The sequence below is a fragment of the Bufo bufo genome, chromosome 2 (genome assembly GCF_905171765.1).
Source record: "Bufo bufo chromosome 2, aBufBuf1.1, whole genome shotgun sequence".
Lineage (NCBI taxonomy): Eukaryota > Metazoa > Chordata > Amphibia > Anura > Bufonidae > Bufo > Bufo bufo.
In genome coordinates this window covers 541,349,266-541,376,523 of record NC_053390.1, presented here as the reverse complement: position 1 = coordinate 541,376,523, position 27,258 = coordinate 541,349,266, and the positions used below count along the sequence as shown (strand labels likewise).

At 44.4% G+C, this 27,258-nt stretch overlaps 1 protein-coding gene across 2 annotated transcripts in view; it reads right to left on the bottom strand.

Annotated features, from left to right (window-relative positions):
- Window positions 1–7,023: 7,023 nt before the first annotated feature.
- Window positions 7,024–27,258, bottom strand: part of CHRNB3 (cholinergic receptor nicotinic beta 3 subunit) — a 58,605-nt gene continuing 38,370 nt past the window's right edge. For both annotated transcript variants that reach the window (XM_040420474.1, XM_040420475.1), the window contains exon 6: window positions 7,024–7,323. In XM_040420474.1, the coding sequence (XP_040276408.1) occupies window positions 7,186–7,323 (138 nt within the window). In that variant the 3' untranslated portion in view covers window positions 7,024–7,185. The remainder of the gene's footprint in view (window positions 7,324–27,258) is intronic.

Sequence of the window (27,258 nt, the reverse complement as noted above, 5' to 3'; positions counted from 1 at the left end):
CCCTGAGTAAGGACTCAAAAGAAGCAAAGGGGTGCCAACAGGATGAAAGTGCGAGTGTAGTAATTTATATAAAGTGTATATACTGTAGATCAATAGTGAATTCTCTTTAACCCCTTAAGGACCCGCGCCATACATGTACGGCGCAGCTGGACGTGACTTAAGGACCAGCACCGTACATGTACGGTGCAGGTCCGCCGGGTGCTCGGGCAGGATTGCGGGGGAATCAGGGCACCATGGCTGCTGTTACCGGCAAGCATCCATGCTGGGTAAGGGCTGCATGGTGTCTTTCCGCCCCCCTGCAGCTCCTAGAGCTGCGATTGTCTGGTCAATGAAGACCGGCACATCACAGCCCTGGAAGCAGAAGGAAACTGCAGGGCAGGTCAGGGGGGACGCGGGTCATGGGGAGGTGACCGGTGATAAACTAATTTAGCACAGGTCTCCTCCGAGTTCAGGCAGGGGACTCCAATGTTTGGCGTCCCCTCTCAGCGCTGCGATTGGCTGAAACAATGATCTAGCCAATGGCAGTGCTATAGCAGCACAGGAAAGGGCTGAACCTCCCTGCATGCAGCCATTCTAGCTGGTGACTGCATGCAGAGAGGTTCTGTGCTTCTCTGTGCTGCATGTTGGCTTGCTGGGACTTGTGGTGCACCACCACTGCAATTTGAGCTTTTCCTGCTGAAAATAGAAAGAAGAAAAAAAGAAGAACATCTGGAATTGCTGCACAGATTTTTTTTTTCATTTGCAGCTGTTCCAGATCCCTAAACCACCCTCCATCCCTGTTCCTGTCCCTTCCCTTCCCGCCCCCCAGCCCCCCCCCCCCCCCGTCCTTTTTTGACGGACACCATTTAGTCTGTGCGCTTTTTGGGTAATTTTTTAAATTTTTTTATTTTCCAGCTCTGCAACACTTTTTCTGCGTGCGAGCTGTGACCGCCAAGCGCTGATCAGTCCGTAATTCACTGTTCAGCACCTGGACAAATTTTTTTGGTGCAGATATATTTTTCTTTTCATCTGTGCTTTTTTTTTTTAAGTAATAGTTAGAATTTTATATACAGTGAGGAACAGAAGTATTTGAACACCCTGCGATTTTGCAAGTTCTCCCACTTGGAGGGGTCTGAAATTCACATTGTAGGTGCATTCCCACTCTGAGAGACAGAATAAAAAAAAATCAGGAAATCACATTGTATGATTTTTAAAGAATTTATTTGTCTTGCACTGCTGAACATAAGTATTTGAACACCTGAGAAACAGCAAGAATTCTGGCTCTCAAAGACCTGTTACTGTGCCTTTAAAAAGTCCACCTCTACTCCACTCATTAATCTAACTTAGTAGCACCTGTCTGAGCTCTTTAAAGACACCTGTCCACCCCACAGTCAGTCAGACGCCAACTACTACCATGGGCAAGACCAAAGAGCTGTCAAAAGACACCAGAGACAAAATTGTGGACCTCCACAAGGCTGTAAAGTGCTACAGTGCAATTGCCAAGCAGCTTGGAAAATAGATCAACTGTTGGAGCAATTGTTAGAAAATGGAAGAGGCTAAAGACTACTGTCAGTCTCCCTCGGACTGGGGCTCCAAGCAAGATCTCACCTCGTGGGGTATCACTGATGATAAGAAAGGTGACGAGGAATCAGCCCAGAACTACAAGGGAGGAGCTGGTCAATGAAATGAAGAGAGCTGGGACCACAGTTTCAAAGGTTACTGTCGGTAGAACACTACGCTGTCATGGTTTCAAATCATGCATTGCACGGAAGGTTCCCCTGCTCAAGTCATCACATGTCCAGGCCCATCTGAAGTTTGCCAATGACCATCTGGATGATCCAGAGGAGGCATGGGGGGGAAGTCATGTGGTCAGATGAGACCAAAGTAGAACTTTTTGGTCTAAACTTCACTCGTCGTGTTTGGAGGAAAAAGAAGGATGAGTTGCATCCCAGGAACACCATCCCTACTGTAAAGCATGGGGGTGGTAACATCATGCTTTGGGGGTGCTTTTCTGCGAAGAGGACAGGACAACTGCACTGTATTAGGAGAGGATGAATGTGGCCATTTATTGTGAGATTCTGAGCAACAACCTCCTTCCCTCAGTCAGAGCATTGAAGATGGGTCGTGGCTGGGTCTTCCAACATGACAACGACCCGAAGCACGCAGCCAGGATAACCAAGGATTGGCTCCGTAAGAAGCATATCAAGGTTCTGGAGTGGCCTAGCCAGTCTCCAGACCTAAATACAATAGAACATCTTTGGAGGGAGCAGAAACTCTGTGTTGCTCAGCGACAGCCCCAAAACCTGACAGATCTAGAGGATATCTGTGTGGAGGAGTGGGCCAAAATCCCTGTTGCAGTGTGTGCAAACCTGGTCAAGAACTACAGGAAACTTAGTTAGGTAGTGTTAGTGTAGATTTTTGCATGCATGCAACATCTTTGTGTGTGCGTGCATCCTTCAATTTATTTTTTTAACTTTTTTATCGACTCCTTTTCTCTATATTTCAAATTTATTATAAGCCCCTTCACGTGTGAAAACACAATATACAAACCTCTCACAATAAATAAAGGTTTACATATTTCACACGTCACACCCCAATAAAAATAAAAATGGCCCGTCCGTCCCAACGAGTATACTCAGCTGAAGAGGCATACACCATGCTTGCCTCCAATACTGAGTCTGCCAGTGAGGGAGAAGAGGATGCCACTTTCCTCTACCCCCTCAATATCATCATCATCCGCTGACGAGGGACCCTCTAGAAGGTGTCCTAGAATAACAGCTGAGGCAGCACCCCAGAGTGAGCCCATATGGGCCCAACCCCTGACAATTATCAGCCCCAAATTCCGGATTTTGAGGGCAGCTCCGGAATACAGATAGACTGTACTGGCTTCACTGAGCTACATTTTTTCAAAATCTTCTTTTTTTTGTAAATTTAATGGAGGCCCAAACCAATTTATATTCCCAACAATTCATTGATCAGAAACCTACATTGGCATACGCTAGACCCCTAGGTTGGACCCCAGTAAGTGCAGCAGAGATGATGAAGTTTTGAGGACTCGTGCTGCATATGGGCGTTGTAAAGAAGCCAAACGTTAGACAATATTGGCGTTCGGACATTTTCTACCAGACTCCAATTTACAGTAAGACCATGACCCGGAAACGATTTGAGTCAATTCAGAAATTCCTACACTACAACGACAATGCACAGTGCCCACCCCAAAACGACCCAACATTTGACCGTCTGTTCAAGGTTAGGCCTGTCAATGACCACTTTAACACCAGGTTTGCTGAGGTGTACAACCCAGATAAAAATGTCTGTGTAGATGAGTCCCTATAACTTTTCAAAGGGAGGATTAGATTTTGCCAGTACCTGCCTAGCAAATGGGCAAGGTATGGCGTAAAGATATACAAACTTTGTGAGAGTAGCTCCGGGTACACCCACAAGTTCCACATTTATGAAGGGAAAGATTCCCGGATAGAACCCCCAGAATGCCCCTCCATCCTAGGAGTTAGTGGGAAGATCGTGTGGGACTTACTGCGCCCACTGCTGGATAAGGGTTACCACCTCTATGTGGATAACTATTATACCAGCATACCCCTATTCATGTCCCTAACTGCCAGAGGTACTGTGGCTTGCGGCACAGTGTGCAAAAATCTGAGAGGCCTCCCTAGATCCCTGGTAGGGCAACCACTGAGAATGGGTGAAAGTAGGGATCTCCTCCATGAGAACATGCTGGTGGTTACTGATCACCATTCACACTAACACCAGCTCCCCTGCTCCTGTACGAGGTACCACAACTACTACTCCCAAACCAGTTGGTATCGTGGACTACAACAGCCACATGGGAGGGGTGGATCTTTCAGATCAACTTCTGAAGCCCTACACACGAAAAAACGAAAGTGTGGTACAAAAAGCTGGCCGTACACATTGTACAAAATGCAATGTGCAATGCGTACATGTTATTTCAATCTGCAGGCCACACAGGAACATTCCTTCAGTTCTAAGAGGTGGTTATCAAGGCCCTAATTTTTCAAAGCCAGGACGGGGAGAATTCCAGTACTTCAGGAAGTCATGGTGCCCATGTTGTACCAGGGCAACATTTTCCAGGTCAAATCCCCCAGACAGCAAGGAAGGGAAGGACCCAAAAAAGATGCAGGGTGTTCCAAAAGGGGGATAAGGAAAGACACTATTTACCACTGCGAAACCTGCCCTGAAAAACCTGGCCTGTGCATGCTGGAGTGTTCTAAATTCTACCACTCATCCATGGAGTATTAATTTAATTTCATCCATGATGTACCCTTTAGTTTTACCATCTTATATCTCTGATTTAGTCCGCATACCTTACAGATCCACTTTTCACCAACCACTACATATTCATTTCTGTGAAACACCTGTTAGGTCAAAAGTGCCCTTTCCACCCCTAAATGTTTGTATGGGGGTGCTCTTTCCAAAATGGGCTCACTTCTTGGGGTTTTTAATTTCTGGGGACCTCATGAATCTTTTAAATGCGACATGGCACCTAAAATCCATGTCTGCCAATTCAAGCCAGCGAAACCCATATTTTGCTGTTTGACTCTAGAGACCTGCTGTGCTCTTATACATTATTTTTTGAGCACATATGGGGTGTTGCCTTATTCGAGGGGGGGGGGGGGGGAATTGGGAACAAAATGTGTGTGTTTTTTTTTTCATTTTCACTGCCAATCGTTTCCTAATTATAGGAAACACCTTTGAGGTCAAAGTGCTCACTACACACCGTGAAAGATTCCTAGAGAGATGCAGTTTCCAAAATGGGGTCACTTTTTGGGCGTTTTCCGCTGTAGGGCCACCTCAGGGTGTCTTCATATGCAACATAGCTCCCAATTACCATTCCAGCTAAATCCGCTCTCCTAAAGCCATATGGTGCTCCTTCCACTCTGAAGCCTGCTGTGCGCCCATACATCATTTTTTGAGCACATATGGGGTGTTTCTGTAAACTCCAGATTCAGAGTAATAGATTTTGAGTTTTGTTTGGCTGTATTTCTAAGCCTTCTAATGTGCCAAAAAAATAAAATGTCATTTTCAAAATGATCCAAACATGAACTAGACATATGGGGAATGTAAAGTACTAACTATTTTGGAGGTATTACTATTTTAAAAGTAGAGAAATTTAAATTTGCTAATTTTTCCAAGTTTTTTGTAAATTTGGTATTTTTTTATAAATAAAAATGAAATATTTTGACTTATATTTACTACTGTTATGAAGTACAACGTGTGACGAGAAAACAGTCTTAGAATGGCCTGTCAGATTTGCTAAAAATGGCCTGGTCCTTAAGGTGAAAAATGGCAGGGTCCTGAAGGGGCTAATCACATTTACCAACACTGTTTGTTGATGAATAAGGAAGAAGAGACAGCTGTCACTCAAAGATCACTCCCTTGGAAACCAGAGGAGAGGAACTATAACAGAAGAGTATATATAAAGTATGCGGTACCTGAATTAAAGTACCATACACAGAGTATATAGAGTATAAATAGAATATGTGGTACTCACTCCACCAGGGAGGTGGTCTACAAGATACTGTAAGTTCAAGACACCGACAAACCTGCTCCTCCCCCACCAAGGTCGCTTGTAGATATTAAGCACAGATGGTGTCCTAAAAGAATGAAGAAGGGCTCTCTTTTCATCAATTGCTCTTTATTGTAAGGCTCCATGCGTTTCAGGGAGTTCCAAAGCTCCCCTTCATCAGGAGAACAAAAAAGATATAATAATAAACCTACAACTTTAAAGGTGCCAATTTTTTTTTTTTACTGTGACACAGACAATAATTAAGAAAAAAAAAACTGAAAACTATGATAGGCATTAGTATTTACCCCCTAAAAGGTGGAGCCACCTTGTGCTGCATTTACAAATGCAAGTCTTTAGAAGTGCGTTGGTGTGCAGCAGTCTTCAAGTCACTTCACAGACTCACAATTAGATTCAGGTCTAGGCTTTGACTAGACCATTCCAAGACATTTAAATGTTTCCCCTTTAACCACTGTAGTGTAGCATTAGCAGTATGTTCATGGTCATTGTCCTGCTGGAAGGTGAATCTCTGTCCCAATCTCAAATCAGGTTATCCTCAAGAATTGTTCTGTATTTAATGCCGATGGAAACTGTTGTGTTTGTGCCACACATAGTGTTTTTCATGATGGGCAATAAGTTCCATTTTAATCTAATCTGACCAGATAACATTCTTCCATGTGTTTGGAGACTCTGCCATATGCTGATTGCCAAACTTCAAACATGTTTTCATTCAGGGAGAGCATTGGTAGGCTAAGAAGCCTGCCTGGATCTTACATTTATCAGTCTTCAGTGTTTAGCACTCGCTGATGAAGGAGCGTCTTTACTAACACCCAGTTGTAAGTACAAATAATTAAGTATATTACAAAATCACTTAACATCTATGTTCCAACACAAAGAAAATGACAGTTACTCTTTACCTTGTCTCTCATTTGGGCACCATTGGAAAACTCCTCTTTTAAAATCTTTCCTTTGCCCTGTAGGGTATGGTAAAACTGGAGATTTGCACATGAATTTAATGCAAGGTATTGGTTAGAAATTGGTAGAGCTTGCTACAAGCATATGTGTCATCTAGAGCTATATATTTCTATCTACGGTATATCAGTTATAAATTGTAACAATTTCCATTTGAAATATGATAAAGTCCAGGTACTTAACACTTAGAAGATATAATTAAGCCTCATTTCCACAACAGTGAAGAAAAAATTGCTGTTAAAAACCGCTAAGCAGTTGATTTATTTTTCACAGCCGTTTTTTCGTGGATGTCATAAACAACACCCTTGACTTGTATGGGTTCTGTTGCACCATGAAAACAGAAAACAGAACATGTCCTATTTCTTGATAGCCAGCATTCATGTATGTGTGAATACACTAATAGACTGTCATTGTTCGGAAACGGCTGCGTGACACCTGTTAAAAAACGACCTTTACGCGACTATTCTTTGTGTGAATAAGGCTTTAGATAAACAAATAGATGTTACAAACGTACAGAGTACCTGCCTGTAGTATATTGCACTGAGACATAAATTTATTTGACAGTGGGTCAGAAGAAAGAAGGACTGGCTGAATATAACATATGATATCGATTGCTACAAAGTGAAGTTAACATGACATGGCTACAGTTGTCAACAGTGATCTGACTACAATTGTCTGACTACGATGTGACAGAATTAGACATTGTAGCTATTAAGCCACATCTGTAGTGCAGGGGTGAAAATTAAAACAGAGCCTGTGATGGAGACAGTGAGGAAGAGCCAGAGAAAGATGCGATCGAGAACCTGAGCCACAAATTTCCAGTCCTGTACAACCTGGAATAAAAGAAATGTAAATTAATGAGGAGTTTTAAGGCTATGACCAATTTTTTTTATAATTACTCCAATGCATCTAAAATAAAAAATAAATCAGCTTTGTGAATAGTGTTCCGCAATCATTTCCTACCATTTTGTGTCTATTGGACCTATTTATCTCCATGGTAACAGACAACAAACAGACCCTGTGTAGTCTGATTCTGCATTCATTTCCCCCCCCCTGTCTGTTCCGCACCCTCTTCTAATATGAAATGGATGTAAGAAAGAAGTAGGGGACTAATAAAAGAGAGTACATAGAGAAATTAACAAAGGCCTTTGTTTCATACTAGTTTAAAATTCACAAATTTATTAAGAGGCAAGATCTCTTAAAGTGTACCTGACTTTTCAAAAAAGGTTTGCATAATGGCAGTGCTTCGTTGTAGAATCATAACTGTGAAAAGAGCAGGTCTTTTGGAGGATTTCCTATTGTCTGCCTCAGCCATATTATTTTCTGTTTTACTTGTTCAACTAGATGCATTTCTCTCACAGAAGGGGGTATTTTCTTTCTGTGGAATCTGCCAGTACTGTGTGCACTGATATCCTATCCCTTACTTCCCGCTATGTTTGCTTTCTTCTATTGAGCGCACAAAGCTGCTAATGAGAGAGAGATCACACTTTCAGACACACATGAGCTTCTCCGCCCTTCAGAAGCAGTGTAGAAGCAGTTCTTCTGTCAGGCTCAGGAGCTTAGCTATCTCTGACATGCCATATTTCCTGTAAACCGCCTTCTGGGTTTCTGTTACTAAAGAGAGATCTAGCCTAAAACAGGCAGTGGACTACAAGTTAGGATGTCTGCTTGGATGAAGGCAAATTTTTTAAATGAAGTCATTTAGAAATGTGATAATTGCACCATTCTCTATTAAATAAAATTGTGTAAAAGTACTGACTCTTTAATATATTTGTCACATCTTTGCTTATACGTGTGCCAGAGAAATCAAATGGACACCAGCTATGAGCAGCTATGACACCAACTACACTGACGAGTAAAAGGGTAACAATGTTTTGAACTGTTGACTTTTAGGCTCCATTTCTCACCATCCACTACAGCTACAAATGTGAGACTACCATAATTTTATAGAGAATCATCTTGGCTATCTCATACAGAAATTGGACTTGCAATTATTTAGCATATGATTAGTTATGCAGATTCTTGTTATATAACTGCATTGTTACTGCTTTGCTCCTTAAATTCTAAATTAAATTTTTTATTATTTTGTTAGTATTTTGTAAATCCACCTTTGGCTTTCAACACTGCTTGAATCCTTCTGGGTATGTTCTCGATCAGATTCAAGCATGTCTCGACCGAAATCTGTTCCCAGGTCTCTTCTACACGTTCCCAATGTTGGTGCATACTGGTAGACTCACTTAGGTATGAATACAGCTTTTTCTTCCACTGTACCCACCAGTTGAGGTCTGGGGACTGTAGGGACCAATCCAGCACCTCTACTTCATTGTCACTGAACCATTTCTTCACCTATCTCGATGTATGCTTCGGGACATTGTCCTGCTAGTACTCGAGTGTACGAAGTAACTCATCTTGTAGGATACTCACATATAGCTCAGCACTGAGACCACCATTGATCCTGGTCAAGAATACAACGGCTTTGGCTGGGAAACAACCCCATTTCATCAGGCTTCCTCCACTGGACTTGATAGTTCCTTTAATTTCTCGATCACCCTTTTCCCTTGTTCCTTCCAGACCCATTTTGTCACGCTCTAGTGTTGGGGGGAAACACCACACTGAACATAGGAGGGAAAGGGGAAAGGAAATAAGGCCTGAAAACTAGGGAAGGAAGATGGACAACTCCTAGTGAAAACCCTAACCAAAGCCCTGACTTACTAACAGTATGAACAGACCCCAGAGGCAGGTGAGTTCATACACAGGAATACCTTAAGTCCTATCTTAACACCCTAAAGGACCCTGGTACTAATGGCAGGACTGAGACAACCTGTTCCTCCAAAAGGAAAGATGAACGGGAGTCTCCCTAAGGCCTAATACAAAACGACAAGGAAATTCAACACACAGAAAAGCCAAAATACAAAGGGAAAGGTAACACTTAACTTCCAAGAAGCTATGGCAGCACCAGGAACTCAGCCGAGAACCAAATACAATCTATCCACAGGTCCAACTGAAGCTATAAACCGCACAGCATTGTGGGAGAAACAACTATAAATAGGGAAAGTTAAATGACCACAATAGCAACACCTGGAGGTTAAGGGTGTGGCCAGTACCAGAAACAACACAGATGCCTATTAATCCACAAGGTAAACATGTCAAATCAAACCACGTGTGGCCTGTATCAAAGATCTCCTGCCACGTTGCGGGGACGTCCGCATGTCTCGGTATGTCCGTGACACATTTACACCTATCAGACCCCAGTCTATTGACTTTTGCCTCATTGCTCCAAACCTGTTTCCAGTCTTCTTGTCACGTACGTTCCCGCGACAGGTGGCAGGAGATCGGTGAGACTGGCAACACGTGGTTTGATCTGACATGCTTTCTGTTTGGATTAAATGACGTCTGTGTTGTTTCTGGTTTTTGCCACACCTTCTTTCCCCAGGTGTGGCTATTAGGGTCATTTAACCTTCTCTATTTATAGTTGCTTCTTCGGTTTATAGCTTCTGTTCGGACCCTTAAATAGATTGTGGTTGGATCTCGGCTGAGTTCCTGATGCTTCCATTGCTTCTTTGAAGTTAAGTCTTTCCTTTACCTTTTTTATTTTGTTTGGGTTCTGTGTGTTGCATTTCCCTATTGCTTGTATTAGGCTTGAAGGAGACTCCTGTTCGTCCTTCCTTTTGGAGGAAGAGGTAGTCTCGTGCCTGCCGATAGTACTAGGGTCCTATAGGGCTTGATAGGACTCTAGGTATTCCTGCATATTAACTTACCTACCTTTGATTTTGGTAAGGATTTTCACTAGGAGGTGTCACTCACTATCCTTCCCTAGTTCTCAGGCCTGATTCCCTGTTCCCCCCTTTTCTCCTGTGCTTGATGTAATGTTTCCTTCCCACAACGAAGAGTGACACTTCTACTGTGCACTGTTCATACTTTTTTGCAAAGTTGAGCCGACACTTCTTATGTCATCTTTTTTCAGGCCACCATTCCAGATGTGTGTAATGCATATCGCATGGTGCTTTCATGTATGTCTGTGATCTCACTATTAAAAAGCATACGAGCCACCTCCACTGCCGTGTTTGTCGCGCCAGAACTGATAGACCTTGTGATGAGCCGACTAGTTGACTCCAATATTTTGCCTGGATGTCCAGCTCTTGGCTTTGGAATGGATGGACAGAGTTCATTTCGTATTCTTCCAATTGTCATGGCACTCACAGGAAGCAATTTGGAAATTTTCTTGGCCAAGATACCGCTATCGATGAGCTGGATGATGCTGTTTCTCTTTTCTTGGGAATTCTTCCTCATGGCTGCTTCTCAATTTGAACCAGTGACCTTTCGCTTGGGAATCAACCTAATAACACACTGAGCTATTAGGGAATGTGAGAACAGGTTGTAATTTGTAATATACAAGAAGAAAAAGATTGTTCCACCACCAGGAGCAAAACAGTAATAATGCAGTTACATGACAAGAATCTGCATAACTAATCATATGCTAAATAGTTGCAAGTCCAATTTATGTATGAGATAGCTAAGATAATTGTCTATAAAATTATAGTAGTCTCCTGTTCAAAGCTGTAGTGGATGGTGAGATATGGAGCCTGAAAGTCAAAAGTTCAAAACATTGTTACCCTTTTGCTCGGCAGAGTATGAGCTGGTGTATATTACTTAGTGCTCATGCACACGACCGCAAACAGCGGGTCCACAATATACATGCACCAACCGTTTGTGCACTGCATCACAGCTGTGAACCCATTTACAGATGTAGCAGGGTTAGCACTCAAGCTCTTAACTCAAATTTCTTAACTCATCGCATTATCTTGAGACAAAAGCCATTGAAAAGCAATTAAAGGTGTTTCCTTAACGCATTTAGTTTGGATAACACGTCTCATAAAGTACTACATCCGTACTTGAATGGGTCCGAAATCCAGAAGGTGCGGTGCGGAGTAGCACTATGGAGTGCATGCACTACTTTTTTGCTGTGCGGACCATCGGATGTGAATTGCGGATCCTATTTAGGTGAATCAGTCCTGCGTCCATATACGGCAGCACTGCAGTTAGTGCCCGTGCATTGTGGACTGCAATTTGTGATCCACAGCACGGGTCCAGCCAGCACACATTCCTGTGCATGAGCCCTTACTCTGATGGGGAGCACTGGACTTTAGGGTGGTGAGCATAGTATTTTTTATTGTTTTAATATCTTTTCTGCTTTTACAAAAAATATTAACTAGGATAACCTCTTTAAAGGAAATTTATGACTTATGTAAATAAACCTTACTCATAGCACTATGAAAAATTATACACCTTTCTTATTTACTTTGTTTTGTAACTCATGCTACTTTTCAAGATGTCTGCTTGTCAAGAAATTGGTATGGCTTTCATCTGCGAAATAAAATGTCCAAATGACACTACCATTCAGTTTATTAAATACATCAGAGCTTTCTCTTGAAAGAAACCATGCAGGTTTATTAGCTGGACATTTGCAGTAAAGGTTCTTAGCAGGGCCTGCCTTAGGGCTGTGCCATCTACACAATCACACAGGGCGCATTACCCTGGACTCATGAAGGGAATGCCTGTTGGTCCCCATTGCCAGGCACCTGGCATCTGATTCACGATTTCTGGGCACCCCTTCCGGGCCCGGACTTACCGGGCAGATTACCAGTGGGCCGGTCTGTCAGAGGGCAACCTGACAAGATTATACAGTACCTGCACTTATAATGCAAACCCTGCATCATCAGTGCAGTTTGGAGGCTTGAAAAGCTCAAGGACCTGTGATGATGTCATTACAGGTCCTGAACCCTCTCTGCACTGAAAATGGTGTAGTTCCGAGGTTAGGAGGGTGCAAGACCTATGATGACTAAGGATGGAGGAAAACAGCAGGAGAAGCTCTCTAACTCCAGCCTCACTGTTACTGTCCTGCCACAAGTGGGGAAGGGGTGGTCAGGGGACATTAATGATGGGTATTTTGTGCTTCATCATGGGGGTATTTATTTGGCGCTGTTGGGGAGCTATATTGTGCTGCATTGTGGTATTTGGTACTTCTGGGGTGGCATTTTGTTTTTATTTGGCACTGCTGGGAAGTATTATATGCTGCACAATGGTATCGGGTGCTGCTGGGACGTATTTTGAGCTTTATCATGGTATGTAGTGCTATAAGGGAGGGTAATGTCTGTCCCTGACCACATTATTAGGTATTTTTGTGTTACAATGTTATTTCCTATAGGATCAAGTTAATCAAAATTCACTACCACATGCATTGTGCACCTTTATTTTTATGAGATATCATGTGCTGTTAGGTAATCGGGGCTGTTTTGTAATCCACCAGATGCAGATATCGTTGAGTATTTGCATGCTATTCACCGGTCGCTGCTCTTCCCAGCAGCAGGTACGATGCGGTGACGTCATTGCACCTGCTGAACTGGGCAGGATACTGGAGAGCGCACAGGACGAAGATCATTCCCCAGACAGTAAATCAGCCTGTGTGCTGTCCGGCCCAGCTCAGCTCAGCAGGCACGATGTCACTCCATTTTGCCTGTTCCTGGAGACAGCAGGATGTTCTCCATTCATCATGGGAATGAGACTACGGTAGGTGAGTTACATTTTTTTATTTTATTAAAACTAAAAGTGCTACATTCTTGGGGAACTAAGGGGTAAGTGCAGTACTCTGGAGTAAGGCACTACCATTTCAACACCTAGCTACTGTCTCTAATGTCTAGAAGAGAATGTCATCTTTGTATTTTCTTCCAGGTCCTCTCATACTGTGCTTTGGTGATGTGTTTATGCAACTGTTGTGAGATGTAATGTGCCTGGTTTTCCAGCAGGTGGCATATGCTCTGACAGAGCCTTAGACAAGAATGAAACTAACCATTCCATTATTTTCCCCCCTTTGGGCAGGAGTGGGCCAATCCTTCTTCCCACCAAGGTTGGGGTTGCTGAGCAAGTAGTTGGTTAGACTATGAAAGAGACCAGACAACATGGCGCAGTGAGGGGATGTTTTCCCCTCCTGCTGCAGGAGCCCCTGGAAGCAGCTTGTAGAGCACACTGACTCCTTGTATTTAATAGTATTATGTTAAGAGTATTATGAGGGGGTCAACGGCCAAAGGCATCCCACTCAACAGTACCAGAACCTCTAGAAAGTCTGGTAACCAGCCTGATATTAGCATAGCAGAGAGAGCAGCATTTAGAAGACCTGCCACCATTTTGCATCCTGTTGGAACCAAGTAAAGCAGAATTGCACTACACCCTTTTGAAACTGATTGTATTTTACTGTGTGGGTGTACTAAGAGGCATAACTACTGTGTGGGTACACTAAGGGGAGCATTCTACTGTGAAGAGGCACTAAGGAGACACAACTACTGTCTGGAGACACTAATGGGGTATTCATAACTGTTGGGTCACTAACGACATACTTACTGTGAGGTGGCATAACTACTGTGAAGGCACAGTAAGATCCCTCCTTGGGCTTCTCAAAAGTTGGGAGATATACATTTGCCTCAGTGCTGGTAGGACAAGGGAATCATGGCAGCAACATTCTGCAGATGCCAATCTGGCCTCTTCTAATCAGGTCTGCATCCAGGGGAAGATTGGCCATAGACCCTACAGGGAAATTTCCCCGTGGGCCGATGCCTAGGAGAGCTACCCAAGCCCTCCTCACGGCCGCCAGTAAGGTACATAATGATCTCATTCTCTCCCACGCGCCTGGCCAGCAGCCACAGGTGTCCTCCTGAATTCAACTGTATCTATGTCCTCAGCACAGCGATACAGATGAATACTGTTGAATTATTCCATTCCCCGCCATTTGGAACCTTATTTTTTGTGATGCAGGTGGCATGTGTGACATTTTGCAGCTGAAGTCCTGGCCAGAAGAGGCCAGAACTGCATGACATCTTGAAATTGAGGACAGTTGAGTATAGTTATAGCATGAGGTACACAATAAGGGGGCTGAGACTATGAGGCACTATTGGGAGCACAAATCATGAAGCAGTATGGGGCAAAGAGCATGAGGCACTATTGGAAGACACAGAGGAAGAGGCACTCTTTAAAGTGGTCACAGATCCTAGCACTATATAAAGGAAGCACAGAATCTGGCACTATATAAATCAGACACAAATCCTGGCACCATATTAAAGGGCATCTGTCAGCAGATTTGTACCTATGAAACTGGCTGACCTGTTACATGTGCACTTGGCAGCTGAAGGCTTCAGTTTTTGTTCCATCTTTATATCTGTCCCCATGCTGAGAAACATGATGTTTTGGTATATGCAAACGAGCCTCTAGAAGGAATGGTGGCCTTGCCCTTACACCTAGAGGCTCTGCTCTCTCTGCAACTACAGTGACCACTGCACTTAAATTGACAAGGCCAAGAAGTGAAAACATAACTTCTGGCCCTGCCAATCAGAGTGGAGAGGGCATGGCAGTTGCAGAGAAAACATTGCCTCTAGGATACACCCCCGTTGCTCCTAGACGCTCATTTACATATCTTAAAAGATAATTTTTCTTAGCAATACACGCACATATGAACATGAGACCAACACAGATGCCTTCAGCTGCCAAGCGCACATATAACAGGTCAGCCAGTTTCATAGGTACAAATCTGCTGACAGATGCCCTGGCAGATGCACTGGCGGCCATGGTGAAAAGGAGGGGGGGGGGCAGCAGGGCACAGGGAGATGAGCGCTTCTATTGTGGAAGCGCTCATCTCCATAGTCATCTGTATAGCCGTCCTCAGGACAGCGATACAGATAGCTGTGCTGCGGCGGGGCAGGGGTGGCAGAGATGTGTCCCTTCCCTGTTCCTCTGATAGGCTGCACTAGGCCGGCAGCCTATCATAGGCCGGTGCAGGCGGCGCGATGACGTCATCGCGCCGCCTGAGCCGTACAGTGCAGGACACAGGCCGGAAGAGGCCTGCATCGCTGACATGGAGGTAAGTGTAACATTTTTTTTTTTTTATATGAACAATACTTTTACTGGCACCTTATGTGGGGGGGAAGGGGGATCTCTTGTTACTGGCACATGATGGGGCTCTTGTTACTGGCACATGATGGGGGCTCTTGTTACTGGCACATAATGGGGGTGCTCTTATTACTGGCACATGATGGGGTGGTCTTATTACTGGCACATGATGGGGGTGCTCTTATTACTGGCAAATGATTGGGGGGGTGCTCTTGTTACTGGCACAAGATAGGGGGGCTCTTGTTACTGGCACATGATTGGGGGTCATCTATGGGGGCACTTATTACTGGCACATTATTGGGGGAACTTATTACTGGCACATTATTGGTGGGCACTATAGGGGCATCTATTGAGGCCACAAAGAAGGGGTATTTTCTATGGGGGGCTCTGTATACTGGCATTTTATACTGGGACACATTATGGTGGGTACTATGGGGAAGGGGGGAGAGCAGTACTATGGGGTCATCTACAGGGGGCACTAGGAAGGGGTATTTTATACTTGCAAATTATGGGGGACACTGAGGGCATCTACTGGGGCACTATATATGGGGCATTGTATACTGGTACATTATGGGGGGCACTAGGAGGAAGGGGGGAGAGGAGCACAATGGGGGCATATACTGGGGCAGTATGTAGGGGTATTTTATACTGGCACATTATGGGGGCACTATGGGGACATTAGCTCAACTGTGGGCATTACAAGGGGGTCACATTATAAGGAGAATTATATATGCTGGGGAGGGGGGGCATTATGGTGGGCTTTATTACTCCCCCATGGTATGTGCTCCCTAGTAGCAGCACCAGCCTCTCCCTGCTCTGCTATCCCTCTGCCCCTTCTCCAAATCTTTATTATGAAATCTTTCTCATTAGGATAAAACACAACATCAGCTCCACGAGCCCCCCAGCCAAAGTGTTGAAGTGGCATCCGAGATCCCCAAGGGCCAAGCCAAGTAATTGTAAGTTTTCATGTGGAGTATGTTTATGCTATACAGATATAGCATACACTGTGCCACACAATATACAGTATACCTCTACACTGTGTAGTCTGTTCTATAAGCACCACATTCTTTTGTGGCAGTGGACAGAAAATAATCTGGAAGTGCCCTTTCCAAGACTGGGCTCTGGATCCGCCACTGCACAGAGCAAGAGGTACTATATACTAGTTTCACAGAACATGGCACGATATAAAAGGGGCACAGATCCTAGCACTATATATGGGGGCACAGATCCTAGCACTATATATGGGGGCACAGAACCTGGCACTATATATAGTTGGTACAACTCGTGTCGCACTATATACAGGGGCCAGAGCATGATGCTATATAAACGTGGAACACAGAGTATGTGGCACTATTTAAGGGGGCACATAGCATTAGGGAATATATATGTAAAACAGAGTGTTTGACACTCTACAGGGGACTGTGTGTGGTGCTTTATTTTCAAGAGGTATAGACATGACTGTATTAAGGGGAAAAATGTATATTGCTATAATATTCGGAGCACAGGCACCATGGCACTGAGGAATTTGTGGTGTGGATATGTTGGATGGCAAGAAGCTGAAGTCATCTGGGTGGCAAACTATGTAGATACAAGTTGTGGCAGGCAAATGTCACTATGGTGGCCTGAACAAGATGGGAAGAAAAGGAAAAAGAGGAGACGTCACCTGTAAGTCACTAAATGTAAATGATTACTCAGCCACTAACTGTGTCTTATCAGTGTGATGATGGTCACATTCTCTTTTGTGAAATTACTACTCCCAGCACACCTTTACACCTGCTCAGGCCTTACTGAGACCTGTAGTTACACTTTACATACTTATACAGCAAAGGGCTAATCTGATTAGGCAAATAGTACCTGCACTGAGCTGTATACACTCACCTAAAGAATTATTAGGAACACCATACTAATACGGTGTTGGACCCCCTTTTGCCTTCAGAACTGCCTTAATTCTACGTGGCATTGATTCAACAAGGTGCTGATAGCATTCTTTAGAAATGTTGGCCCATATTGATACGATAGCATCTTGCAGTTGATGGAGATTTGAGGGATGCACATCCAGGGCACGAAGCTCCCGTTTCACCACATCCCAAAGATGCTCTATTGGGTTGAGATCTGGTGACTGTGGGGGCCATTTTAGTACAGTGAACTCATTGTTATGTTCAAGAAACCAATTTGAAATGATTCGAGCTTTGTGACATGGTGCATTATCCTGCTGGAAGTAGCCATCAGAGGATGGATACATGTTCTCATTCTGTTTACGCCAAATTCGGACTCTACCATTTGAATGTCTCAACAGAAATCGAGACTCATCAGACCAGGCAACATTTTTCCAGTCTTCAACAGTCCAATTTTGGTGAGCTTGTGCAAATTGTAGCCTCTTTTTCCTATTTGTAGTGGAGATGAGTGGTACCCGGTGGGGTCTTCTGCTGTTGTAGCCCATCCGCCTCAAGGTTGTGCGTGTTGTGGCTTCACAAATGCTTTGCTGCATTTGCCTCAAGGTTGTGCGTGTTGCCTCAAGGTTGTGCGTGTTGTGGCTTTACAAATGCTTTGCTGCATACCTCGGTTGCAACGAGTGGTTATTTCAGTCAACGTTGCTCTTCTATCAGCTTGAATCAGTCGGCCCATTCTCCTCTGACCTCTAGCATCCACAAGGCATTTTTGCCCACAGGACTGCCGCATACTGGATGTTTTTCCCTTTTCACACCATTCTTTGTAAACCCTAGAAATGGTTGTGCGTGAAAATCCCAGTAACTGAGCAGATTGTGAAATACTCAGACCGGCCAGTCTGGCACCAACAACCATGCCACGCTCAAAATTGCTTAAATCACCTTTCTTTCCCATTCTGACATTCAGTTTGGAGTTCAGGAGATTGTCTTGACCAGGACCACACCCCTAAATGCATTGAAGCAACTGCCATGTGATTGGTTGACTAGATAATTGCATTAATGAGAAATAGAACAGGTGTTCCTAATAATTCTTTAGGTGAGTGTATATGTACCAGTACCAAGCTTGGTTCTAGTGTTGTATTTATGTCCTGAGTTTGGTTCTAGTGTTGTATTTATGTCCTGAGCTTGGTTCTGGTGCTGTATTTATGTCCTGAGCTTGTTTCTAGTGTTGTATTTATGTCCTGAGCTTGGTTTTGGTGCTGTATTTATGTCCTGAGCTTGGTTCTAGTGTTGTATTTATGTCCTGAGCTTGGTTCTAGTGTTGTATCTATGTCCTGAGCTTGGTTCTAGTGTTGTATTTATGTCCTGAGCTTGGTTCTAGGGTTGTATTTATGTCCTGAGCTTGGTTCTGGTGCTGTATTTATGTAATGTGCTTGGTTCAGGTGATGTAATTATGTCATGAGATTGGTTCTGGTGATGTGTTTATGTACTGTGCTTGGTTCTGGTGCTTTATATATGCACCAAGCTTGGTTCTGGTGCTGTATATATGTAACAAGCTTGGTTCTGGTGCTGTATTTATGTACCATGCTTGGTTCTGGTACTGTCACGCCCATATTTATGGTCGTGACTCCTGGACCCGCATGCTGTTGCCTGCGGTTTGGTTTTATTGTCAAACAAATGGTGAGGGCTGCTTGTATGTTGCCTCACGTGTGGTTGCCGCTGGCAACATGATTGTACTTGGCAGTATGGCAGCCTGAGCTGTTGCTAGGCAGCTTGCTGTCAAGTGCATGCGGTTATACCTGGTTGGGTGTGTGTGTGTGTATGTATGCACTTTCTATGTCTGGTGTGCACGAGGTTTATGTATGTGTGCACTGTCACACTTCCCTTCACTTGTGGCTGCCCGTGGCAACGTGTGTATTGTGTACATGTGGTGGCAGTGTCTCGGCCTTCTGGCTGACTCCCAGGACATGGTTGCCACGCATGTCGTTGCCTGCGGTAACAGCTGCAGTGTAATTGTTATTGTACACTTTCCCTTTAAGTGGCTTTTTCCCTTGCCTGGTGTAGGAAGGGTTAACTCCCTTCTTAGTGTGTGATCACTGGGTGTGTGTGTGGGTGTGGCTACTTGGGCTATTTAGCTTCCGCTGGATGCCTGTATCTGAGGGGTACTTCAGCCATGGTTAGCTGGAGGCATCCTCCTGGTTATATACCATCTGCCAGTGAGGGCCACCCTTGTGGTCATAAACTTTATGTCTGATGTTTGAAGATGTCTTTATGGTCTATCGGTTTATTGCAAATATGGATGTCCTGGATTACCTGTGTGATATGTGTTGTGTTCTGTGTCCCTCATATGTTTGTGGACAGCAGTAGTTATGCACGGGTTCCAGTTAGTGTGGCTGTGGCAGGTAGGTTTGGAACTGCTTTAGTTCACCTGCCATATTCATATGTTGTATTTGTTTCCCTTTCCTTGCAGCTTGGCCTGTGAGACTCCTGTTCGTCAGCATCTAGGAGGAACACGTCGTCTTACCCTGCTCCTAGTGCAGGGCCACCCTGAGGGCTAGTAGGGACCCCATAGGTTCCGGAGTATGAGCCCTCCTACCATCAGGGTCGGCTCATACAGCTAGGAGTCAGGGTCAGAACTAGGGACGTAATAGGAGGTGACAGGCTCCCTGATTCCTGTCCTGGCCAAGCAGCGACCACCATCTTCAGTCATCGCACGGCTGAGGGTTTTCCCCATCCGTGACAGGTACTGTATGCATGTAATGAGCTTGGTCCTGCTGATGTATTTTTCTAATGAGCTTAGTTCTGGTGCTGTATGTATGTACTATGCTGGGTTCTTGTGCTGTATTTATGTAATAAGCATGGTATGGCACAACTACAACTGCATAAGCACAACATCCTCTCTATTCACTGTGCTCAGCTGTTTTTGGAAGTCCCAAAGTGTTGAATAGAGGGGTGACCACTCATGTGCAGCTTGATCGCCATTCACTTTGGGGCCTGTTCCTGAAATAGGAGTAGCTCCTATTTGCCATAAATGTCCAAGATAGGACAACCTCTTTAACCCCTTCATGACATCTGCCGTACATGTACGGAGCATGTCAGGACTTAAAAGATGGCGCCCGCTCTGGATTGGGGCGAGTGCCATAGCCGCCGGGTGCCTGCTGTTTCACATAGCAGACACTCGCAGCTAATGTCTGTGATTGGTGGTAATGCCAACCGCGGACATTTAACCGCTCAGATGTCATCAAATGTGACCAGGGCAACTATGAGGGCTAAAAACGGGATCAAAAAGTAATACACACCCCATTAGCAAAAACTACAGCTCCTCCGGCATGTCTTGTTAGTCAGAATATGATGATGACAAGAAAAAAAAAGAATTTCAAAAGTTTTTTTTAGTATTAAAAAGCTAGAAAAACTATAAAAGTGTGGTATTGCCGTAATCATACTGAACCAGAGAATGAAGCACACAAGTCAATTGTACCACATAGTGAACACTGTAAAAACAAAATCTATAAAACTTCCCTCTACATTATACATGTAATATTAATTGGTGGCATTAGAAAGTACAACTTGTCTCACAAAAAAACAAGCCCTCATACGGCTATGTGAACGGTAAAATTAAAAAAGTTATGGCTCTGGGAAAGCAGAGAGCGAAAAATTAAAAAGCAAAAATGGACATTTGCTGCATAAGAAGAGGTTAAGCATTAATTGTGACTTCTTTTCGGGGGGAACGGTGATGACGTGAAGACGTGAAGTCACGCCTTCCTCCCCTCCCGCTGCTCGCTGCCCCGCTCACTGCTGTATCCTGATTGCGGCGTCTCTCCTCTCCTCTCAGGCCGGCCGAGTGCAGAGAATCGGGATCGCCTCCTGGCCTGGCCCCCCTGCCTTCTCCTTCCTGCTCCTTTCGCTGTGCTTCCGGGTGAGGTGTGGGGCCGTTCCGCTTTTCCTCCTGCCTTCCTGTGCTGTGGGCGGCTTGTGCGCCGCTGGAGACTGACTGTTTGGCTTCCCCCTCCTCTCCAGTTCCCTTTGCTGGTTCGGAGCTCCTTGCCGACTGCTGGTTGGTGGTGACCTGGACTCTCTCCTTGTGCCTGCCTGGTGGTAGGGTCCGGAGCCGGCGTGGGGTTCTGTGGCGTCCTCTTCTCCTGCTCTCCCTCCTGCTGTCTCCTGGAGCCGTTTGGAGTTGCTGGCCCTCGTTGGTGGCTGGGGGGTGGATTTTCCCTCCGTGGTGATTTCTGCTGCCGTGTATTGGGTCGCTGTGCTGTGTGGATGGTGGAGTCTGGTAGCCCGTCTTCGCTGGCGTTCTCTGGCGCCCCCCTCGATGGTCCTTTGGCTCCCTGGGTCCTGTCGGTCCTTTTGGCGGCTTTTCTTCTCTGCCCTCCAGCCGGGCGGACTGGGGGCGAAGAGCGGTGAGACTGTTCCTGTATCGTATTTTTCTGTATATTGAACTAACCATCTAACCAGCTAACTGTTCCCTGAACCATCCAAAGGATAATGTATGCACCCTATTTGAATTAACTAGCTAACCACGCTCCTAACCAGCCAAGGGACACTTATCCACTCCACTGAACTGACCAGCTAATTATTCTCCTAACCATTCAGGGGACACTTATGCATACTTAAAATAAATAGAGTGAGCAAGAAGGAGAGGAAAAAAAAAAAAAAAAGAGGACGAAAAAGAAATTAAAGGGAGAAACGAGATAGTTAATTCAGCAGAAAGGAAGGAAAGGGGGAGGGGAAAAGATAAATAAAAATGGCACCAAAAGCCAGTATGCGATCCACGGATCTATCGGGCCAGAAATCGGCCCCTAAAAGCTATGAGGGACCAAAAATAGATCAATTCCTAAAGTCCCCAAGGGTCAACACGAGAGGCACACAAAGGGATATTGGCAGTGGCACTAAAAAGCCTGATAATCCGGAAGTGACCGAATCGGACCCACAAAAAGATCCCCTCTACCATCAAAGGGAGGAGGGTATAGAGAAAGAAGATGTGCTTGACATTAACCCCTCCCCATCGAAAGAGATATTAATGGCGGTTGAACAAAACGGGGACCTAATACAGGCCATTGCAGTTCAACTTGGGGCCATTCAAGTCGATGTGAGTCTGATCAGAGACGATCTTTCTAAAATCCGGGAAAGAGTTGATAAGGTGGAAAGTACGATTGTCACTATACAGAATGATTGCCAAAAAATCAACCTAGAGATGTCCACTCTGAAGTTAGATGTTAATTTCCTTAAAAGAAAGGTTCTGGACTTAGAGGATAGATCGCGGAGATATAATGTAAAAATTCTGGGGATCCCAGAGGGTGCGGAAGAGAATAATCCTGCTCAATTTATACAAACGTTACTGGCGGAAAATTTTGGGAGGGAACATTTCTCACCCCAATTTTTAGTAGAAAGAGCACATCGGGTTCCAGGTGGTAAAATTATCCCGGGGAGACAACCACAGACATTTCTTGCTAAAATGCTCACTTCAAGAGATAGAGACATGGTACTAAGAAGGGCGAGGGAAAGTCCCCCCGTGATATATGATGGAAACAGACTGGCTTTTTTCGCAGACTTTTCAAAAGAAGTTCAAGAAAGGAGACGTTTGTTTAGCACCGTGAAAAAGACCCTGAGAGAAAGGGGCATCAAATATTCACTTATCTTCCTGGCTAAACTACGGATAATCTCTAATGGCTCAACCCTCTTTTTTGATACGCCGGATAGAGCCGCGGACTAGCTTGAACAAAATAATATGTAAATTTAGACAATTTTTTTTTTTCTTTCTTCGGTCATATAGCGGGGAGGTGTCGAGCGGTGGGGTGGGGGGGAGGGATGGTCATAGGTAAGAGATCTGCTGCATTGTGGTGGATTACTAGTTGGTTTGGTGGGGAGGCGGGAATGGGGTGGGTTGGGCTGCGGTGCGTCTCGGGGAGAGAGAGGGGAGAGAATTAGGAAAATGTATTTATTTATTTTTTAACCTCTATGTGTAATGGCTATCAGAATTATCACCTGGAATGTTAGGGGTTTGGGAGATAATAGAAAGAGACAAGCGGTTTTTGACTGGATGCGTAAACATCTCCCAGCAATTGTATCCCTTACTGAAACACATCTTACTAGGGATACCTCCAGGTTGGCCACCAGGGGATGAGCTGCGCACACGTATCATTCTACTTTTTCCAGCCACTCCAGGGGAGTGACGGTCTTTGTCCATAAAGCGATTGACTTCTTGTGCGAGGCGTCATCTGTTGACCAACAGGGGAGATATGTATTTCTATACTGCAGGCTGGCGGGGAAGATGTGTATTCTGGCATTTGTCTATATTCCACCTCCTTTTTCCTTCGTGGTACTTAAGTCCCTGTTGGAATTTATGGACAAATGGTCGGAATGCCCTACATTGATTATTGGGGATTTCAATTGTGTAATGAATCCTGCAGCAGATAGGGTCTATGGGTATCGAAGGAGAGGCCTCCGCCCAGGGGTCTCCCCTCGCACGGTTTTGTTCTGAGGCCGGGTTTGAAGATATCTGGGGAAGTCTGGGTCGGGGGAAAAGTTTTTTTTCATGCATTAGTAAACGAGGGAAATCTATGTCCAGAATTGATTATGCCCTGATTAATAGGAAATATTTACGGTATGTAAAGCGGCTGAAGTATGAAACTAGGTCATTTTCGGACCATTTACCACTGCTCCTTGAGTTTTGCTTGACCCAGGACAAACAAATAGTGAGGCTTCCTTTCAGATTGAATCCCTATTGGTTGTCAATATTGAAGAACCATGACACAATACAAAGGGAAATCGATCAATTTTGGGAGGCCAATTATGGGTCAACCAGGATTCAGGTAGTATGGGATACTCTTAAGGCATATATGAGGGGAATAATGGTTAGTAGCATTGCAAACCTAAGAAAGGAATATGGGGAAAGCAAGGAAATTTTTTTAAAACAAGCCTCTGTAGCAACACAAATCTTCTACATGAATAGCTCAGAGGAAAACAGGGAAACAATGCAGAAGACCACAGAAGCATATTCTAACTTTTTGCTGGAAATGGCGCAACATACTCTATTCTTCAAGGGCCAAAAATATTTCACCGAGTCAGGGCGACCAGGGAAACTCCTCTCTAGAGTGATCACGAGTCAGGACCCTAAAAAGAATATAGATAATATTCGGTTGCCCAATGGAAGGACCGTGACGGACCAAGCTTCCATTGAGGAGGCTTTCCGGGACTACTTTTCAGACATTTATAGAGCCGATGGTAGGATCACGGAGGAAAGGATGGACTCCTATTTGGATAATATTGTCTTCCCCACTATCAATGCGGCCCAAAAGAAGGCACTTGAGGCTGATCTTTCGATGCACGAGCTTGAAGGGGCAATTAAAGTATGCTCGTCCAACTCTACCCCCGGCTCAGACGGACTTCCATATGAATTTTATAGTAAATACAAGGAGGTAATTTTACCTAAACTTCTGGAGGTGCTGACTGAATCGGTGGTAGAAGGGAACCTTCCTGGCTCAATGATGGAAGGGTTAATAATTTTAGTTCTGAAAAAAGGGAAGGACCCCATAGATATGGGATCGTATAGACCAATCTCATTATTGAACACCGATGTAAAACTCCTTGCAAGGATTTTGGCGTCAAGACTTTCTGGGGTCATCTCTTCCATCGTCCATCCAGATCAGAACGGTTTCATGCCAAAGAAGGGTACGCATCATAACCTTCATCATCTCTTTGCAAACTTACAGGCTCCTGGGGGATCTGATCGCTCCATCCTGTCCTTATGCAGCGTACTCAAGTTGTGTTTTAGAAATGTTCCTGGGTGTTGTAGTGCAATGGACACTAACCTGAGACGCTGACTCTCTGCAAGGGTAGGGGATGATTAGGAAATGTTCGTGACGCCAGTGCCAATTAAACGGTGGCACGCCGTTTGCTGCTAGCAGGAATAACTGAGGAACACGTGATGTTAAAGCAGAACTCCAACTTTAGTAGTTATCAGGCATACAGGGACAATAACGGAAACACAGTTCCTTTGCATACAGTCGATCTTTCAATACGGTTGATGCAGGCAATACAGGTGTAGCAAGGTGACTTCAGAGTGTGAAACACAGGACTTGCAGTACAGGCAGCTTGCACTCTATTCCTGTCTGATCCTGGAATCTAGAAATTCTTCTCCAAGGTCCAATGCCCTAGCTCTGGCGTATATCCTTGGTTTTATCTATTAAAGTACCTCCTCTGTTGTCTTGAGTACCTCTTGCTTTCCTTGGCTTGCCTCTGTCCCTCTCAGCTTCCTCAGGCTCTGGAAATCAGATATTCCTGCTTCTGCATATGGGATCTCAGGAGGGGAACCTTCTGACTTGGATTTGGAACCCGGTTACAGGGACTTCAATACCCTCTCCTGGCACGCAGGCTTCCGGCCTGGACTGGTCTCTGACATCGTCTAATCTCTGGTTAGACTAGACTCTGAACTAGACTAGACTCTGGACTAGACTAGACTGACTTTCCCTTCCTTGACTGGGCCTTATATAAACTAGGGCTCCCTAGCTCCCTCTAATGACCAGGAGCTGGAATGACACCCCTAGCAGGCCTGTACATGCAAGTTTCACAGTAACAGGGAAAACATAGCATTACATTACATGACATTTTATAAAGATGACATATACCAACTTCCCCATAAGTAAGGGGGGGACGACAGCACACCAAGTGACCCTTTTGTAGTGACGGGCATTACAGTCCCCGTACACTACACTTAGATGCCTCTAAGGCCTTTGACAGGGTGGAGTGGCGATTCCTCTGGAAGTTGCTGCTCAGGATGGGCTTTAGGGGAGAGATTTATAAATATTATTAAAGCTTTGTATAGACATCCCATAGCTAGGCTGAGCCTTAATGGGAGCATTACTGCTAGCTTTGACTTAGAGCGAGGTACCCGGCAGGGCTGTCCCTTATCTCCTCTCTTATTCAATATATACATCGAGCCTTTGGCGTTGGCTATTAGGCAAGATCCTCAAATTAAAGGGTTCGGAACATTAAGAGAGGAAGATCGCATTTCCTTATATGCGGACGATGTCCTATTTTTTATAGAGGATACAGAAATAAATGCCCCAAGAATTATTCAATCGGTTAAATTATTTGGTGAGGTATCAGGTTTAGACATAAACTGGTCAAAGACAACTCTGATGCCATTAGACCATCTGCCGCAAAAAGAGCCCCTGTTAAACCAGCTAGAAGTTGTTGATACCTTCCAATATCTGGGCATGATGATATCCCCTAAGGTTGAAGTTTGGGGAAGGAAAAGAGTGAGACTAAAAATAGAATTTTTATATAAGCATCTGGAGTGTGGGGGCTTAAATCTCCATACCTCAAAGGCTATTTCGTCGCAGCTCAATTATGGATGTGCAACGAGTGGGTAAACAGTGTATCTTTGACTGACCTAATAAGTGCCTCTACGCATAACAAAATTTTTACGTTCCTAGAGTCTGGGTTAATGGTTGATGGGGACCGGGGTTATAAAGAAACCACAAAATCACTTTTTAAAATGTGGGCTATTACTAGAGGATGGTTGGGGGTAAAGGGATCACTTAATTTCACGTCTCTTTGGCATAATAAACACTTACAGTCTTTGGATAGTATAGCAACCGATCAATTTTGGCAAAAGAAGGGGATTTTATACCTGGCACAGGTTGTCAAGAATAAAGAAATCAAGACATTTGCGGAACTATCACATAGTGTACAGAACCTCTCATGGTTTAGGTATTTTCAGCTTCGTTCGGCACTTTTTAGCTTGGAAGATAAATCACGATTGGAAATAGATACGTTGTCACCACTAAATCAATGGTTAGGGAAGACATCACTAAAAATGAAGATTTCAAATATATATAAATTACTGATTAAGTCACGTTTTTCTGACACACAATCACCAGGTCAAAGGGCCTGGGAGGTGGACTGCCCAAATATAAAGTCGGTGGGATGGGGAAGTATTTT